General features: G+C 49.4%; 1 protein-coding gene across 2 annotated transcripts in view; it reads left to right on the top strand.

The window, feature by feature from the left end:
- Positions 1–17,204, top strand: part of LMBRD1 (LMBR1 domain containing 1) — a 686,985-nt gene that overhangs the window by 238,266 nt on the left and 431,515 nt on the right. For both annotated transcript variants that reach the window (XM_086926465.1, XM_086926466.1), the window contains one exon: positions 4,994–5,067. In XM_086926465.1, coding sequence (XP_086782591.1) covers positions 4,994–5,067 — 74 coding nt within the window. The remainder of the gene's footprint in view (positions 1–4,993; positions 5,068–17,204) is intronic.

The raw sequence follows: 17,204 nt of genomic DNA, 5'->3' as shown, positions 1-17,204 counted from the left end.
GGGAAGGCAGGAACTCTCAACTATCCCAGTATGAAGGAGGCTTAAGGCCTCTGGTAAGGGCTCACACCTGAGCAGTACAGAGAAAAGTTTAGATCTTTTAAAAAGCTTGAATCCAATATGTGGGTTGAATCTGTTTATCTTTATTGTAGATCTCTGGATGGCTGGATAAAGGGCAGCACGGTAATTGATTAGCAGGGGTTGTACAATCTGATTGGTTGGGAGCACTTGAGTAGTCTTTGAGTTCCAGAGCTGCGCCAGCATCTGATGGATAGTAAGCTGACTGACCCCATAAAGCTTTCTCAGGAGGCGAACCGCTGGACAAGTACCAGGGTCCTCAAGCGATATGTGGGAAACCCAGGCAAGTGTGGGCAGGTTTCCTAGCAGAAGAGTGGGGGTGGGGGGACATGGGTGACCAAATGGAGTTCTTTAAAGGACCCCAAAATAGTTCCCAGGGTAAAGATTCCCCGCCCCCCACTTATAAGAAGCCATGGCCCCCTATGGGTAGAGTCCCTGCAAGTGTTCTGCATGTGGTCAGGAGGGTCACATACAAGGGGATCCCAAATTCCTGAAGCCACCACCGGCACACACCGGTGCACCGTCACCGGGGCTAGTTAGTTAGTGTAGTGCTGTGGGAGGAGTTGGTTCTTTGTGGGGGTGAGGAGCCGGCTGTGATGACCCTCATCTCATTAGGAGATGGAGAGATGGTCCCGGAAACCTGTCTGCTGATACTTGCCGTGGGTGACCATCAATAGGAGGAGAGACACAGGAGCCAGTGTGACATCCGTGAGGTGTCAGTGGGTGTCTGAGGAGCAGGCCATCCCCATTGTGCTTCATCCTGCAGTTGCTACCCATAACTCTGAGCACCTGTGCAAGGTATCACAGGTCCCCTTTGAGTGGGGGTGGGGGGGGGGGGTCTTAGGTCCTTTGAAGGTCATTGTGAGTCCAGCCATACCTGTTGACTGACTGCTTGGCAATGACCTGGAGAGTTCCCCCTTGGAAGGAGGTGGAACGCCGGGCTCATATGCAGATGCTGGGTCTGCCTGAGTTGGCTTGTGTGACCACTCAGCCAATGGCAGCCATTAAGGGTAATCAAGAGGGCCTGAGCCTGAAACAGTGGCCTTAGTGCCTGCCAGAAAGATACGGGGTACGAGACACGGGAAACCCGCCCCAGAAGTTCCCCTGGTCCAGGAGGAGGCAGAACATGAGGGGAATGCCCTGAAACCTACAGGGAGCTAGTGGCCGAACTGGAAGACCTGCCTGAGGAATTTTTCAAGGCACAGATGGAGTCCCCTACCCTTGTTGGTTTGCGACAGAAGGCTACAGACCAGGCAGCAGGTGATAAGACTGGATCACATTGGATTTATTGGGAGAATGGTCTCCTATATAGTGAGCTTTAGGTTGTTGAGCCAGGGTCAGCCCATGTGCTGGTGTTACCCGAGCGCTTCAAGACCTTCCTACTTGGTCTACCCCATGATGTTCCTTTGGCAGGACATTTGGGGAGCGACAAGACCTTGAACAGGCTTACCACCCACTTCTTTTGTCCCAAATGTGAAGGCACTCATTGTAGGTCTTCTCAGACTTGCCAGGCAAGTGGTAAGAGTGGAGGGAAGTGTAAGGCTCCCCTCCAGACTTTACCTTTGGTGAACACCCCTTTCGAGCGGGTGGGCATTGATATTGGGTGGCCACTGGAACCCAAGACAGCCTTAGGCAACAAGTATATCTTTGTCTTGGTGTACCATGCCACCCGGTACCCGGAGGCTGTCCATTTCAGGACAATCACGGCCCCTGTGGTGAGCGGTGCATTGTTGGGGATCTTTTTCCATGTGGGTTTCCTCAGAGAGATGTTATCTGACCGAGATACAAACTTCACATCTAGGTATATGGCGTCTTCATGGGAGGAGTGCAGTGTAATATACAAATTCACTACTCCTTACCATTGCCAAGGAAAGTAGTTGTTTGAGAGATTCATCCGAACCCTGAAAGACATGATAAAGAGTCTTTCCGAACCCATGAGACGTACCTGGGACATCTTACCATGCTTGTTTGCCTACAGGGAAGTACTGCAGAAACCCTTAGGTTTCAGTCCCTTTAAATTGCTGTACGGGCACCCTGTGAGAGGGTCTCTCAATTTGGTGAAGGAGGGCTGGGGGAAGACTCCTGGTAAGACTCATCAGGATGTAGTCAGCCACATGCTGGCCTTCAGGAACCAGGCTCCACTCTTTAGGAAGCTTGCTCAGGCAAACCTGGAAGCCAGCCAGGAGGAGTTGAAAAAAATTGGTATGACCAGAATGCCATTCTGGTGCAGTTTCAGGCTGGACAAAACGTATCGGTGATGGTATCAGTGGAAACTTTTGCGCTCCAAGACAAGTGGACTAGGCCATATTAGGTGGTGGAACGCAAGAGTGAAGTAACCTACTTGGTGAACTTGCAGACTTATAGGAAACCTTTGAGGGTCCTGCACGTGAACCGCCTCAAACCTCACTTTGAGTGGTCTGAAGTGGCTATGCTCCTGGCTACAGATGATGGAATGGAAGAGGAGAGTGAGCCTCTTCCTGACCTCCTGTTTGCCAAGGAACTTGATGGGTCAGTGGATGGTGTAAACCTCTCTCCCACCCTGACCCCAATACAGCAGAGGGACGGTCACTAGTTGCTGGGACAGTTCGCCTCTGAGTTCTCTCTGACTCCAGGAATTACCAATTTGTGTGTCCATGATGATGACACTGGAGACGGTTTACCTGTAAAACACAAGATTTACTGGTTGGCTGACAAGGTCAGAGCTAGCATCAAGGGAGAGGTTTCTAAGTTGTTGGTGTTAGGGGTGATCGAGCCCTCCAGCAGCCCCTTGGCTAGCCCAGTGGTCTTTGTTCCAAAAGCTGCTGCAACCGTTGCCAATCCTGAACTGCGGTTCTGTGTGGACTTCCGTGGGCTCAATGCCATCACAAGGACTGACGCACACCACATCCCCAGAACTGATGAGCTCATTGATCGGTTGAGAGCTGCCCAGTACATCAGCACGTTTGATCTTATCTCTGGGTACTAGCAGATTGCCTTAACTGATGGTGCAAAAGAGAGGTATGTGTCCTTAGTGCCAGAGGGGCACTACCAGGTCCGTGTCACGCCCTTTAGTTTAAAGAACGCCCGTCACATTCCAGAAACTGGTCAATTGGGTACTGTCCAGGCTGAAGGAATTCAGCCCCGGTTACCTGGATGACATTGCTGTTTTCAGCTCAACCTGGGAGGAGCACTTTCAACACCTCTGTGAAGTGTTGAAGGCAGGCCTCACTATCAGGGCCTGTAAGATGCCTCGCCGAGTTCCGCCAGACAGCTGCCAGTCTCTCGGAATCTGACGCCAGGCAACATGAAGCCTCACGAGTCCCGCCGATTTACGCAAAGCCTCGCTGCGCAGTCCCCAGCTCCGACGCCAGTCACGCAAAGCCTCGCAAAGTGGCACATCACCCAGGTGTGTAGCCTCGCAAAGCAACAATTCACCCCCAGTGTATCGCCTCGCAAAGCGACGCATCTCCCCGGTGTTTCACACATCGTACCTGTGCGGCATGTTTTTCCACGCATCACCCTCCGACCAGAATCGTCTTCGATTTCTACGCCTCCCTTCCCCCTGCAGTCCGGATTCAACGCATCACTTCTCCTGTGTGCTGCAGAACTGGTGCCTCATGTCCCGAAGGACTCAGGAACGGACGCATTGCTGTGTTTTCCAATGCTTTCCTTCTTTGCTTCTGTTTGGCCTTGTGAACTTTGACGCACCTACAAGTCATTTGGTGTAAAATCACGCATCCATAGTTTTCTATGGACTCAGTTGCTTGAAAGCTTTTAAAGTCAGATTTTGAATTGTGTATGTTGGATTTTAGTCGTTTTGGTCATCTTTGGATTAGATGAAGATACTTTAATTTTCTTAACTGGTGCTACTGTATGTTTGGAGTGCAAATACTTTACACATTGCCTTTGGGATATGCCTGTCTGCTTGGGCCATGCTACCAAGGGGATGGGCAGGAGTTATCTAAAATATGTATCCCCCATACCTTGACTAGAAGCAAGGGTCCCTACTTGGACAAAGGTACATACCTCTACCAACTTGAAACCCCCATTTCTAACACCCAGCTTTCATTATAATGTCTCCTGTCATTGGATATTGTACATATATACCAGGGAGTGAGAGCTTAAATTGTGGTTGTCTATTCTCAAGAGAAGTTCCCATCAGAGGCCCTTCCAAACTCTCCCTTATCAGAGGAATGCCTGCCCAAGAAACACCTACCTCCCTCACTGTTCAGTAGACTGCTCGGCTCCTCACAGCTTTTTCCCTAACATAAAGAATGCATCTGTCACCTTTTTCCCAACCTTTTTAGCAAGCAGTTTAGGTGTACTCTGTTTTCCACTCGCAACCTTCATCCAAATTCTTGGAATCATCACAGTGTTCGGGTTTAAGCTTGTGGGCCCCATAGACATCCTTAGCAGCTCACAGCTAGTTTCCTCAATACCATAGTATTAGTTCAACTCTGCCGCTTTGCTTCTCACTTGCTACAGCACCACCAGTTCCCTGTGCAAACCAGATTGTTCTGATGTTTCTGTTTTAAGACCGCACCAAATGATTTGCCTGTCAAGGAGCCCATTCAGCATGCATTCATTCGTCTTTCACATGCTCATAAAAGCACATCATGTTCTTTGTTTTCTTCAGGTTATTTAGAGTTGATTGCAGTGAGGCAAAGTGAGATAGGAGTCTAAATAGCCACCTTGGTTAACTACAGCCATTTGGAAAATGATCTGGTGTTTTGCCTTTTAATGTTGGAACAGTGCACTCTCTCACTGTTTGTTATCACCAGGAAGCTAACATTTTCTGAATTTCCTAGCTTTTTTCCTCTTTAAATTATCCCAACAGCAGCCCTCTTCTTTCATATAAGAAAGGAAAAGTTATGTTACTAAGTAGTTATTTGTTGCTATATATTTACTCAAACAGTATGTTCTCCACCTTGTATTGCAGATGGTTTAGCAGCGCTGTCATTTTCCATTAGTTCATTGACCTTAATAGGAATGTTGGCATCTATCACGTACACGGTGAGTTTTATTTACATCCTAAACTGTGTATCGTATACATTGCTTTTGTTCTGTTTGAGGGATTGAGGGATGTTGAGCTGTGATCATATTTGTAAGGCAGTTTGCTTTTTGATCAAATAGGTGCGAAAAAGAAATGGAATATTTTCTTGATTGCATTGTTGCAATAAGTAGGCATGCAGCAATTTTGGTTTTACTGAGTTATACATTTGTCAAAAAGTTGCACTGTCGGTAAAACTATGGTGTACTAAAATTCTTAGCTGTGTACCAGGAGAACTTGCATTTTTATAATGTATTTGCCTGTGGCCTTCTACTGTATCAGCTTGGTAGTCATGATTAATGGATGAACATTCTTTTGACTTTGTCACATGGGAGGACTGCATCAAATTCCCTTTCAAATTCCCTTTCTTGGTGGGTGGGGTGGGGAGGGGGGGGGGCATGGCTTGGAGCTTCAAGATGGCGGTCGCACTCTGAGTGCTCCTGACCCCTATGTCATCAGCTCAGCCATCCCTATGCATCACTGCAATTAAATGCAATCTGAAACTTGGCGTTACCCTCCTAAGCTAGTAGCAGAAGTCCTGTTGAGGTGTGGCACCACAGGAAGATCGGAGGGGCTGCCCATCGGAAGTCAGACTCGCGGCCTACCTAAGATGGTTGTGAGTCCTCCCGAGTGAATCCCAGAGATCTGCCTATTGTGGAGTGTTTGAACAGCTGCAGGGCTGCGGATGCTGCTTGTCCCGGGGCAGATCCCTGTGGTGTTATTCCTGGCAAAGACGCCCTGCCTGGAGGCGGGAATAGAGCTGCTGCCTCTGCCAGGAGGAACTGAGCCCATCGGGACCTCCCTGTGACGTGACGCTGGGTGCTGCTTGGAGCCAAGGTAGGCCCTAAAAACACCTGCTTTGCAAGACACCGATTGCCTGGCAAGCCTTTCCCGCGGCCAACCTGTCGGCACTCAGGGCCCTGGGACATGGATTGCGGAGGGGCCTGTGCCGGATCCTCGGAGCTGTGCACGCTGCATCAGCAGCGGAGGGCCGGGTGAGAATCGGCTGCATCCGCCTGGCCCTGCAAGTGTCCCGAAGCCAAGCTGACGCACCAGACCGAGACCTTCCTGTCACTCTGGAGGAGATCAATGATGCTATATCGCGCTCTGCCCAAGGGCAAAACCCTGGGTCCCTACGGTCTCCCTCAGGAGTATTATGCCGCCTATCGAGAAATACTTGCCCCGCATTTGTTGGACTTCTATGCTTAAGTGGCTTGTTTGTATCTGAAACACACACCACCATTATTGTGGTAATCCCTAAACGCTTCCTCCTTCGCCACACTGCGCCGAATACTGCCCAATCTTCCTCATAAACATGGAGGTCAAAAGTTTAGCTTTGATTCTCGCCCATCGGCTGAAACCGTATCTTTCCAAATTGGTTCACCCCGACCTGTGTGGATTCATGCCTTCCTGTGGAACTAGACACTGCTGTAGGTGTCTCCACGTAGCTCCCGCCACTCGCTAACCCCTTATTAAGCGCTCCTTCTTCTTGACTTTGAGAAAGCATTTAATTCTGTAAACTGGGGCTATTTGGACGATGTCCTAACGGAGATGGGTATGGACCAGCACTTCAGGAACTTGGTCAAGATATTATACTCTCAACAACAAGCACAAATCTTAGTTAACGGGGCACTCTCTGAGCTAGTCCCCATCAAAAGGGGGACGAGACAGGGCTGCCCCCTCTCACTGCTATTATTCGCCCTAGTAATGGAGCCCTTGGCGTGCCTGGTGCGATTTGACGTATGCTTGGAAGGACAAAATTGCATTATATGCTGACAATGTCTTGCTTTTCTTAGCTGAACCGGCCCAATCTGGCTCTCGTTGTTTACGGACCTTACATGTCTTCGGACAAGTCTCCAGGCGAAAGCTAAATTTCAGCAAGTCAGTCCCGGTCCCCCTTCACTTCTCAAGAGACTGCTTTGATTGGCAATCCAAGATCCCAATCAGAAGACAGACTTTCAGATACCTGGGAATCTGGGTGGCCCGGCTCCCTGACCACGCCTGGTCACTTAATGTCACCCCACTGGTGAAGAAAGCTCGTGCTGATCTCCATATATGGCAAATGCTCCCACTAAACCCTCTGGGAAGGGTTGCCATCTTTAATATGATGATACTACCCCGATTCCTCTACATGATCCAAAACACCCTTTTTAAATTCCTGTGAACCTGGTTTAAAGAGCTTGAAGGCATGATTATTAAATTCCTCTTGGGCCGGCGGATACCTCGCTTAGCTCTATCCCAGTGCTGGATCCTGTCCTTTGGTGGTGGCATAGGCATGACTAATCTCTACCTATACTATTTGGCGACCCTCTTGCTCACGTTGCATGACTGGCTCAATGGTGGCAGGTCAGACCCGGCTATCAGATTGGAACTGGGAGATCTGGACTTACCCAGGGTCCAGGCGATGATGTGCGGTGCCACTATCCCTAGGACGATGCCAACGGGGACTCAGGCGTTTTTCCTAGCCTGGCATTCCTCCTTGCGCCACACCCAATGGATGAACAAACTGACCCAGTGCATTCTACTTTGGCAGGGGACCCGGCTTCGAGAAGTCAGTGCATTAGAGGGATTCTGACTATGGGACCTTATTGGTATCTTGCAACTTGGGGAAGTGTGGACGGATGACCATATCTGCACCTTCCAAGATCTGCAAACCCCCTATTACCTGCACTCCTCGCAATTTTACAGGTATTTTCAGCTACGCTGCGCCCTTTTCACTCACGTACCTGGAGGCACATCCCTTCCGGTATATAGTCCCTCCTGAGGCGCAGACTGATGGGCAACCTGGGAAAGGGGGGTGTCTCTCGTATCTACCGCTCTTTCACCAATAACACTCCAAACATGCTAGACCGACTCTGACACCTATTGGAGCAATGGGCGGGGCCTCTTGAGGAGGAAGACTGGAGAGTTGCTCTAATGGCAACCAAGACAGTCACCGCCTACGCCAAGCTCCATCTGGTCCAAATATACTATGTACACGCCACCTACTTAACGCCCAAACGCCTCTTTAGAGCAGGTATGATGTCATCTTCATCTTGTACGCGGTGCGATCATGACCAAGCCGACTTCTTCCATATGATATGGGCCTGCCCGGTCATCACACGCTATTGGGATTCCATAGAGAAAGATCTTACAGAGGTCCTGCACAACCCCTTACATAAGCTCCTGGGTATTACGGATTGCCTATATGGCTCCCAAGTGGATAAAGAATTTCTGACCACTGCAACAGTGGTAGCCAAGCAAGACATTGCGGCTAGTTGGATAGATCGGGAACCCCCTGCAAAATGGCGCAGAGGCGTAGACTGGTGCGGGGCACAGGAGAAGCCATTGTTTGAGGCTAGGGGGTGTCCAGCTAAATAGAGTAAGGTTTGGGGTAAATGGCTGGGGCAGATAGATTGAACGTATCCTTGAAATGTGTGCAATATGTGGGATCTGCTAGACTGGGTAACGTAAATTCAATTCTCTGTGTATGTAAATAGTAATACCAACTGATTATTGTGATGAACTGTAGTTGACTGCTGCTGGTGGTTCTTGTTTAAAACCAATAAAATTGTGTATCAAATTAACTTTCTGAGTTAATCATGGATTGCACGTCAATTGAGTTGCTAAAATAATTCTTGAAAGATTTAGTTTTTGCATCCATACCAGTCTGATGTTCTGACCAAGTGTGCCACCAACCAAACCATCTAGATGTGCACATGCACCTGTGTGCTAACTAATATCCTTGGGTGTCATGGGTTGATGAAAGAGCAAGAGGGAGTGGATGACCAATGTTGTTTTTTCCCTTTAACTCCTAAAGAACAGCTTTGTTGCTACTGTGCATGGGCAAACTGTAATGTTTGGGTGCCACAGTCATAGCTTGCCTTATTTTTTTTAAACCTTTATTGTACAGTTCAATAAAATTACAAGCACGGGCCAACTACCGCAGGGGCGGCCGCCACACAAGAATAAGACCCACTATATTATCTAATGACACAGCTCTTCAGCCGACAACCCATACGGTAGGTCCGGCAGCAAATCAAGATAAACATTGTATTGAACTCACAACACGTTACAGGATAAGAGGAAGGTTTCATTTTATGTTTAACCCCCCCCACCTAAAAAGCAAGGAAAAAGAAACAGACATATCTGGTGCCATACATTCAAACACTATGATAAAGTGAGCAGGTACAAAAATAGAATAATCACAGATCAATTTAAAGGGAACGACCGAGACGCCTGTGCTAGCAGGCACAAAACAGGATGTACGACAAAGCAATCTATAACCCAACGCCGTCGCCCGCACACAGACCCCGCCCACCCATTGACGCCAGGATAGAAAAAGAAGTACGGTTACCAGATACTGGGATACATACGAGATAAGGATAATACCCCAACGTTATGAAAAGAGAGCAAAAGGAAAGCGTGAGATAAAGAAACCATAAAAACTAAACTAACTAACAAAACTATAGACCCATCCCCCCACCCTTCACCCCTGCATGTGGCTTTCGCCTAACCCCAATTAGCAGCGTGCCTGTCGCCCCGACTAACTAAACTACAAAAAGTAAAAGAAGAATGGAGGAGAAGAATGCCATACAAACTCCCGGTGACCTCCCCCCCCGCCTGAAACGAACAACCCCTGTCCTAAGACCACAAAGTACTCAAAAATATTATAGACAGAGCCAGACAGAATACGTTGAACACCGCCCAACCTCCCGCAAGCATTATGTTAGCGAATCCCTTGTCCTCTAAAGCCCCGAAATCAGACCCAGACCAACAGTCTCATCCTTGACCCCTCCGATCTTTCATGCAGACTCTGTCCGGTAACACCATCACCGCCCCAGGAGAGTCAAAGTTCGTAGGAAGTTCAATTAAGATTAATATGAGACCAGTGGAACACATTGAGTCTCTGCAAGCATCCACCACCGGTAAGATCTCCCTCACCGACATGCAGTCCAGATATCCTTTCCTCCGTAGATGTAAAAGAACTACAAGGGCGGGAAGGGACGGTAGTGACTTTCGGTTTTTGCTAGTCGTCTCAAGGAGTGAAGAACCAGGTAGCTCCACAATAATCGGCTGCGATGGTGAATGCAGCGAGACCCCCAGAGAAACAATTCCACAAGTATTCTGCAAGCAGGTCAATGGCGTCAAAACTTAATCGCGCACGGGGTCTCCATCTTCCTTTACTACGGGCATCATGGGAGAATCAGTTTGTTGATAGTCGTGCAATAGAACAGGGCCCAGACTCGGTCGCCCAGTTTCGATGTCACCAGCGATCATTTTGTGGACAATGGTCTCCAGATGCAATTGAAGTGCTCCGATGGTGGCCATTACGGTCTTCAAGGACGGCTCACAGTTCGTCCGATCCGCCTCCACTCGCTCGGTTCCAAGCATGGGAAGGTTCCTCAGAGAGCCGGGTCTCTCCGGGAGAAGAGGCAAGAGCGGAGCGGACGGCAACGGAAGGTGCATTATCGGTCAGCAGTAAACCACCGTGAGCGAGGGCCCCGGCCCAGCATACCCGGGAGGTGGCGACCGGATCGCCGGGGACGGGGACCCCCCTCCTCCCCCCCCCCCCCACCCTCCCCCCCCCCCCAGCCACAGACGAAGCCTATCACCACTCCTTCAGTATAAAACAGACCAGACGCTCGCCACCAAAAACAGAACAGGATAACCTCCACTGCAAGAGACCGGACCCTGTCTGAGTCCCACGGCCGATGTTTTTTTCAACTGCAACCCGGCTGGGCAAGTACTCGAGGCCCCGGCTCAGAAGCTGGATTAGGCAGAGATCTTAAACACGACACAACTCCGTCAATCTGGGCGATAAAATTCTCGGGACCGCACCGTCAGATTCAGCAACAGTTCATCCACACGGGGGTCGGGCGTAAAATCAGGATATCTGGCAGGATCATCAAGCAGCAGACGGAGGTTGGCGGAGCCGGGAGCCTATGCGGCCATCTTGGTTGCTGCGTAGCTCCTCCCTCTCCATAGCTTGCCTTCTGAATCTACAATTAAACATGAGTATACATATTTAGGAGTATGAGGAAAATAAGGAGTTTCATGTTGCCTTTGGCTTGTTGGTCAAGCCAGAACAATTTAACAAGTAATACTTGTCCTTGGATATTTACAGCAGCTTTCTCTGCAGATTTCAATCTTCAATTCAAGTATCATGTAAAAATTCATGCACTTTTCATTGCCTAAGCGTTTCACTGAAAGTTCAAAATTCTTGATTGGGGTACCGATGTCTAAGAAGTTGCCAAACTATGTAAAAAGCTCCTGCATTTTCTGAAGCGAGCATTATCTATTGAACATGCAAGTGCTTCTGTTGAAATTGAGAAGAATGGTTATCCAGTGTTTTTTTAAGGGACATTAAGGAGTAGCTTAAGCACGTATTGAAGTAGGTGGAGTACGAGCAGGAGGACTTGGCGGAACCGCAGGAGGCTCTAGGCCACAGTGTCAGGGAAGCCCTGCTGTAGTTTTGCCTTTTCAAGATGCCCTGTGACTGGCACTGGACCTGGCGAAGACACGGGCGGCGAGGCTGCTGCCCCACTCCAACTGTCGGCTCTGCGACAATTCACGTTGCAACCTGGTCCACATCCTCTGTGACTGCTCCACTGGCCCTTTTAGGGGGCAGTTGGTGCAACATTGAGTGAGGCCCTGACGATCCCTGTGCCACTAGCTCGACCCGTGGTCCTACTCCACAATCTCACTGACTCTCCAACCCGGTCCCGACATGACTGCTGACTGCTGCATGAGGAGCTTGCGATGGTATTGGTGCTCTCCCTTTCTCACCACTTGTTGGACTTGGCCCTTTTTGCAGGGTCATCCCTAAACTTTTTGCCTTTCTTCTAGCCTTTTTACTGACATGGTGTTGGTGGTTTAAGGACTCTGGGCAATTTAGCACTGCGGTTCAGTGTAAAGTGCGTGTGCTTTCTGTGATAAATATGGTAAGATAGGTCTACACATGCTTGGCCTATTTAATTTATCTCTCAGTCCCTTGTAACGTGGTATCTCATATATCCAGGGCTGGTAAATTAAATGCTACTGGTGGGCTTGCAGCGCTGATTGCGCCACCCACCAAAGTTGCCTTGCAAACCTATCTCAGGGCTCTGCCATTGCAGGGCCTGTGCGCGCAGTGTTACTGCCGCTTTGATGTGGCACCTAAAGTGTGTGCCATGTCTGTGACCCCCCCCCCCCCCCCCTTTTTCTGCATGTCAGTTTCCCTTAAGGTAGGCCCTAGCTAACCCTATGGGCAGAGTGCATTGTAGGTAAAAGATAGAAAATGTACCTTAAGTGTATGACATGTTCTGGTAGTGACAAACAGCCATTTAGGTTTCTTACTACTGGGGGGCTGCCCTCTGATAGGAATACATTGGAGATTCCCTAGACAAGTGTTTCAGTGGCAATTCCTGATATGAGAGGAGCAGCCTGATTAAGTTTGATATGTTTGAAATAGTAATAATAAACGATACGCAATGGTGTGCGCAGATTTATTATTGCACACTTGGATTCTGCTGCAGTGGCAGTACGCCCTGCCATTTGGGAAATAGGGCATTTGAGCCCTCTGTAAAGGCCAGATGGCCTGGGGGTCAGTTATGTTACATTTATAAAAGCGCTCAGCTACTCAAGAGTATCCCGGCGCTCGCTTCCGAAATCAAAAAGCAGCATAAGAGCAGGTTGTAGGTTGGCAAGGCGCAGGGCCCTACTGTGATTTATGTATGATGTGCCAAGTGTGATTTATGCAGCATCATTTATGCCTCTAATGATACTGATGCTCATGAGGTTATGGCATAATGTGTTTATGCTGGTAAGGCCTAATGCATAATGGGTTTATCCTTAGGATGGTGTCTAATGCTAATATGATAATGCTTAGGTAATTATTGTACCAGTAGTTACTGGCTGTGGTTTATATTTACTTACCTGTTCTGATGGTTCTGACCACGGCCCGATTGGCCCGGTCCTGTATGTAGTCCCCTGTGAATATTGCCTAGTGCCAGTTGGCACAGTGTAAATGTGTGATCATGTTTCTAATGTGTTTATGATAATACGAAGGCTATTTTAGATATAACCTTGTGAGGAGTTTCTTTTGTGGTGTGCCTAGTGTGTTGCTGCTGTATGTGCGCGTTGCGCAAACACTTTACACATTGCCTCTGGGAAAGGCCTGACTGCTCGTGCCAAGCTACCAAGGGGGTTAGCAGAGGTTATCTTCAGCGTGTAACTCCCTTGCTCTGACTAGAGTGGTGGTTTCTGCCTGGCTTAGGCGCCAGCCCTAGCCAACCCGAAATCTCATTTCTAACACTCCCCCATTCTCCCCACTCATGAGAAGTAGCTATCGGCCATGTATCAGGCGGCCTCACAGTTACTTATAATCTACAGGACAAAGCAAAGACCTTTCTCTGCACCTGGATATTCTTCTTAAAGGACGGTGGGCGCTGAGCAATCGGCGCTGGATGAACAGTGGGTGGGTCTGTTGGGCATTGGCAGCTCCCTGAGCTTGGGTCCTGTCTTCGTGGGCCCTTCCTTGGGCCACTGCAGCCATTGCGGGCCAGTCTCTGGGATCCCCCCTCCCATCTCCTAGAGCCCCCTCCTCTCCCATCTCCCTTCTTCCTCCCTCTCATCTCCCCCTTTTCCTGATCTTCCCCATTCCTCCTTCTTTTACATCCCTCAACTGCTCTCCATCCTTTTCCTTCTCTATCTCTCTAGCTCCTCTCCTCCCCCCCGCTCTCCCTTGTCACTTTCTCCCCTGGGTCTGAGGTCCTCCTTTTTTCCTCCTTGGTGCCATCCGATTCCTCCCTTGTCCCTGGTTTGCCTGAATGTCATTGGATGGTCTGGGCCATGGCGCTGCTGCATTGCTGTATCCCCCAGACTAGCTCTCAACCTACCGCGGCACTGCCACATCACCCAACACCTGCGTGCACTACATTGGCTCCTCATCAAGAAGAGAATCACCTTCAAGCTTCTCACCCAGGCCCACAAAGCCCTCCGCACCATTGGACCTGCATACTTGAACTACCACCTCACATTCCACACACTCCAAAGATCCCGCCTCTCAGCCTAGCTCTCCCTTGCTAAGGTGCCTCGCATCAAGAAGACCAGAACAGGAGGGCGTTCTTTCTCCTTCCTCGCGACCAAGGCATGGAACACCCTCCCTCTCCACCTCAGACAAGTTCACGAAGGACCTCAAGTCCTGGCTCTTATGACGGATCTCCTTGAACATCCTGGAACTGGGCTTCAAAGTTGTGGATTGACACTGAAGTACACACCCCAGCCTTCAAAGGCCAAGTTTAGTGTGGCTGAAGACTTTCGCCATCTTGAAAAATCCCTGGCACATGGTATTGTGAGCCTGTTTGCAATAAGCCAAACAGGAACAACTGAAAAAGTGGATAGGATTACACATGGGAATTTTTACATCCGTGATTAATGAGAGCCCTGGAGTTAAATCCACCCACAATCTAGTGCAAGGCATACACCCTACAACTATGCCACCTCCTTAGAACATTGCTGAACTTGGAAGCGAATGCTAGGTCGGTTGAATCTGCTGTTCTTGGCATCTGGGGCCTGTGTGATTGGACCCCCTTTCACTTGAAATCCAAGGACAGAAATATCTCCAAGGATCACAAGCCCGATCCCCTGTGTGGCTCCAGTGCATTCCTGTGAAGCTTGCAGCTTGCCAGTGATAACTTAACCTGGACTGGACCTTGCTGTTGGCCTCCGCCTGACACCCTGAAACTCTCTAAGTGCTCCCCCTGAGTTCTTGGGGGCCTTGGAAGTGTACTCCTTTGCTTGTTTCTGCACCAGACGTTTGGAAACTTGTTCAAACCTTTTGCTCCCGAGCATCAAGGGGACGAACTGTGACAAGTTTCTGACCAGCAGCTCTACAACATTGCATTGCATTTCAGGTTTGTCCCACATTGAGATTGGGACATGAAAACTTTTTTGAACTTATTTCTTTCTTTCTAGCCGGGTACATCTGCTTGGTGTATCCTACCTGTGCTCCATCACAGTCAGCCTCAAATCAGACCTTGGTCCAAGTCTTCGGCGACCTTTGACTATAATTGGAGCTTTGTGCTTCTTGGCACTTTTTCTATTTCAATGTCTCTCGTTCCCCTTATTCATTTTTAGGTCGAGCGTAGAGCTGCGCATGCGTAGCATGCGCTGTCTAGCTCAGGACCTATTGTTGTTAGTTTCGGGGTAATCTGAGACAACATTCGGCCACGCGCCTCTGCTGTCTCAGATTTGTCCTCGTGAGCGCGCCTCGCGCTTTTGTATCAGGCTGCCCGTCCCCTGGCTCCGAATCCCCGCAAACACGCAGGCACGCCCACAGAGAGAGAGAGAGAGAGAGAGAGAGAGACACACACACACACACACACACACACACACACGCGCACACACACACACACACACACACACACACGCACACACACACACACACTCACACTCACACTCTCACTCTCTCACACTCTCACACTCTCACACTCTCACACTCTCACACTCTCACACTCTCACACTCTCACACACTCTCACACTCTCACACTCTCACACACTCTCACACACTCTCACACCTCCCCCACCAACCACCGCTCACGTGTACACACACAGACACACATATCTCCCCCTCCACTCACCGTGCTTGTTTGTCGCGTCGCCTAGCTGCGCTCCTTTTCTCAGGTGCATCTCCACACGCGGGGCACTTCTCTGTATTTTCACGCTACCGCGGGGCTCTCCCTCCATGATAGGAGCCCCGCATCAACGAGCAACACCGGCCTCTTCCGGCCGCGTCACAGGCCCCGCCCATGTCACGGGCAAGGATGCCTGACTTCCTGGTTATTCTACTGAACGGCAGGGCTGGCTTATACTGTCCAGCGGTGGTCACTCTCAGCAAACGGGTGTAGTTACATTTTTGTAACTGTCAGTGTGAGCTGCTCGCACAACAGATATGGACTGTCACTCACGGCGCACGGGTGTGGACGTATGTGCAGTTGTTTTGGCCAGTGAATTGAAATGACAGGTCATGATGTCATAGTTAGAATGTAAGTTGGGGTTATTTACTTTGTGTGTTAGAATGCTGGTGACATGTACACTGGTTACTTTACTGTGAGCGGTGTGCCTTTGGGGGGCGTGTGTGATCCATGGTTGCATGTGACTTAGCTCCCGTGCTAGCGCCTTGCAGGCTGACGTCCTGGCGCTTGCAGGGGGCGCTGGGTGAATTCAGTGTGGGTGCGCGCTGGTGTGTATCGTGATAGGGTGACAGAGGCGGGCCTATGATGTGTACTCCTGTGACAGCTTTACAGTACTGCTGCGCTACAATCCTCCCCCTTAATGTCTCTTCCTGACTCAGCACCGCGTTATTCTGGGCTAGTTTCTTCATATTATCATGGCGCCCACTTCATGCATATGTTTTATGTAGGCGCGGCGGGCACCACTACAGTGACATACGTTTTATGGAGAAGACGAGAGGGTTGAGTAATATTGTTGTTTTTTTATTGGTAAAGCCAGGCGTTGTCGTGACATTCATCACTGTCGTTATGACAAGATTACACTGGCATTGTAATGACGTCGTCATGGCTCAGATTCCAACATTTTCCCCACCTGCAAATACCTCCAAGGACCTAACCTCACCCGCTGGCACTCTGACTTACTACAATGGGCAGATTCTGAAAAGGAAGCCCCACTGAGAGAAGCACGTCGCCGCTTTCGGCCGTGGGTCACGCACATGCCTAGCACACCAGATTGCAAGTTTGCCCTCAGATAGATGGTTTGGCCAGGATTATCTACCTCCAGCATAGCAAAATTGATACCGAGGACTGAGTGAACCACTCCTAGGTGAGACTTGCCCTCTAACCCCTCCCAACCAGCAAGTGATCTCGAGTTCCCCAATACTGAAGTTAACTATATCATTGTCCCCACAGTTCCATTAATAGGATAACTCTACTTAAAGTAAGCTTGTTTCCTTACAGCGTGCGCACACCACTTGTTGGACGCTGTTTTTTTTTAATTAATGGTAGGCGTTTTGTCTGTGCTTTTATTAGTGGCTTTTCCCCCTTCCACCCTAAATGCTGCTAATTGCTTATCATGGCATTCCTGGGCTGCTACAGTCAGTGCAGATCTAATGGCTTTTGTGAAG

Source organism: Lissotriton vulgaris, chromosome 6 (genome assembly GCF_964263255.1).
Source record: "Lissotriton vulgaris chromosome 6, aLisVul1.2, whole genome shotgun sequence".
NCBI lineage: Eukaryota > Metazoa > Chordata > Amphibia > Caudata > Salamandridae > Lissotriton > Lissotriton vulgaris.
The sequence above is the reverse complement of the archived record's forward strand: the minus strand, read 5'-3'. Positions and strand labels throughout refer to the sequence as shown.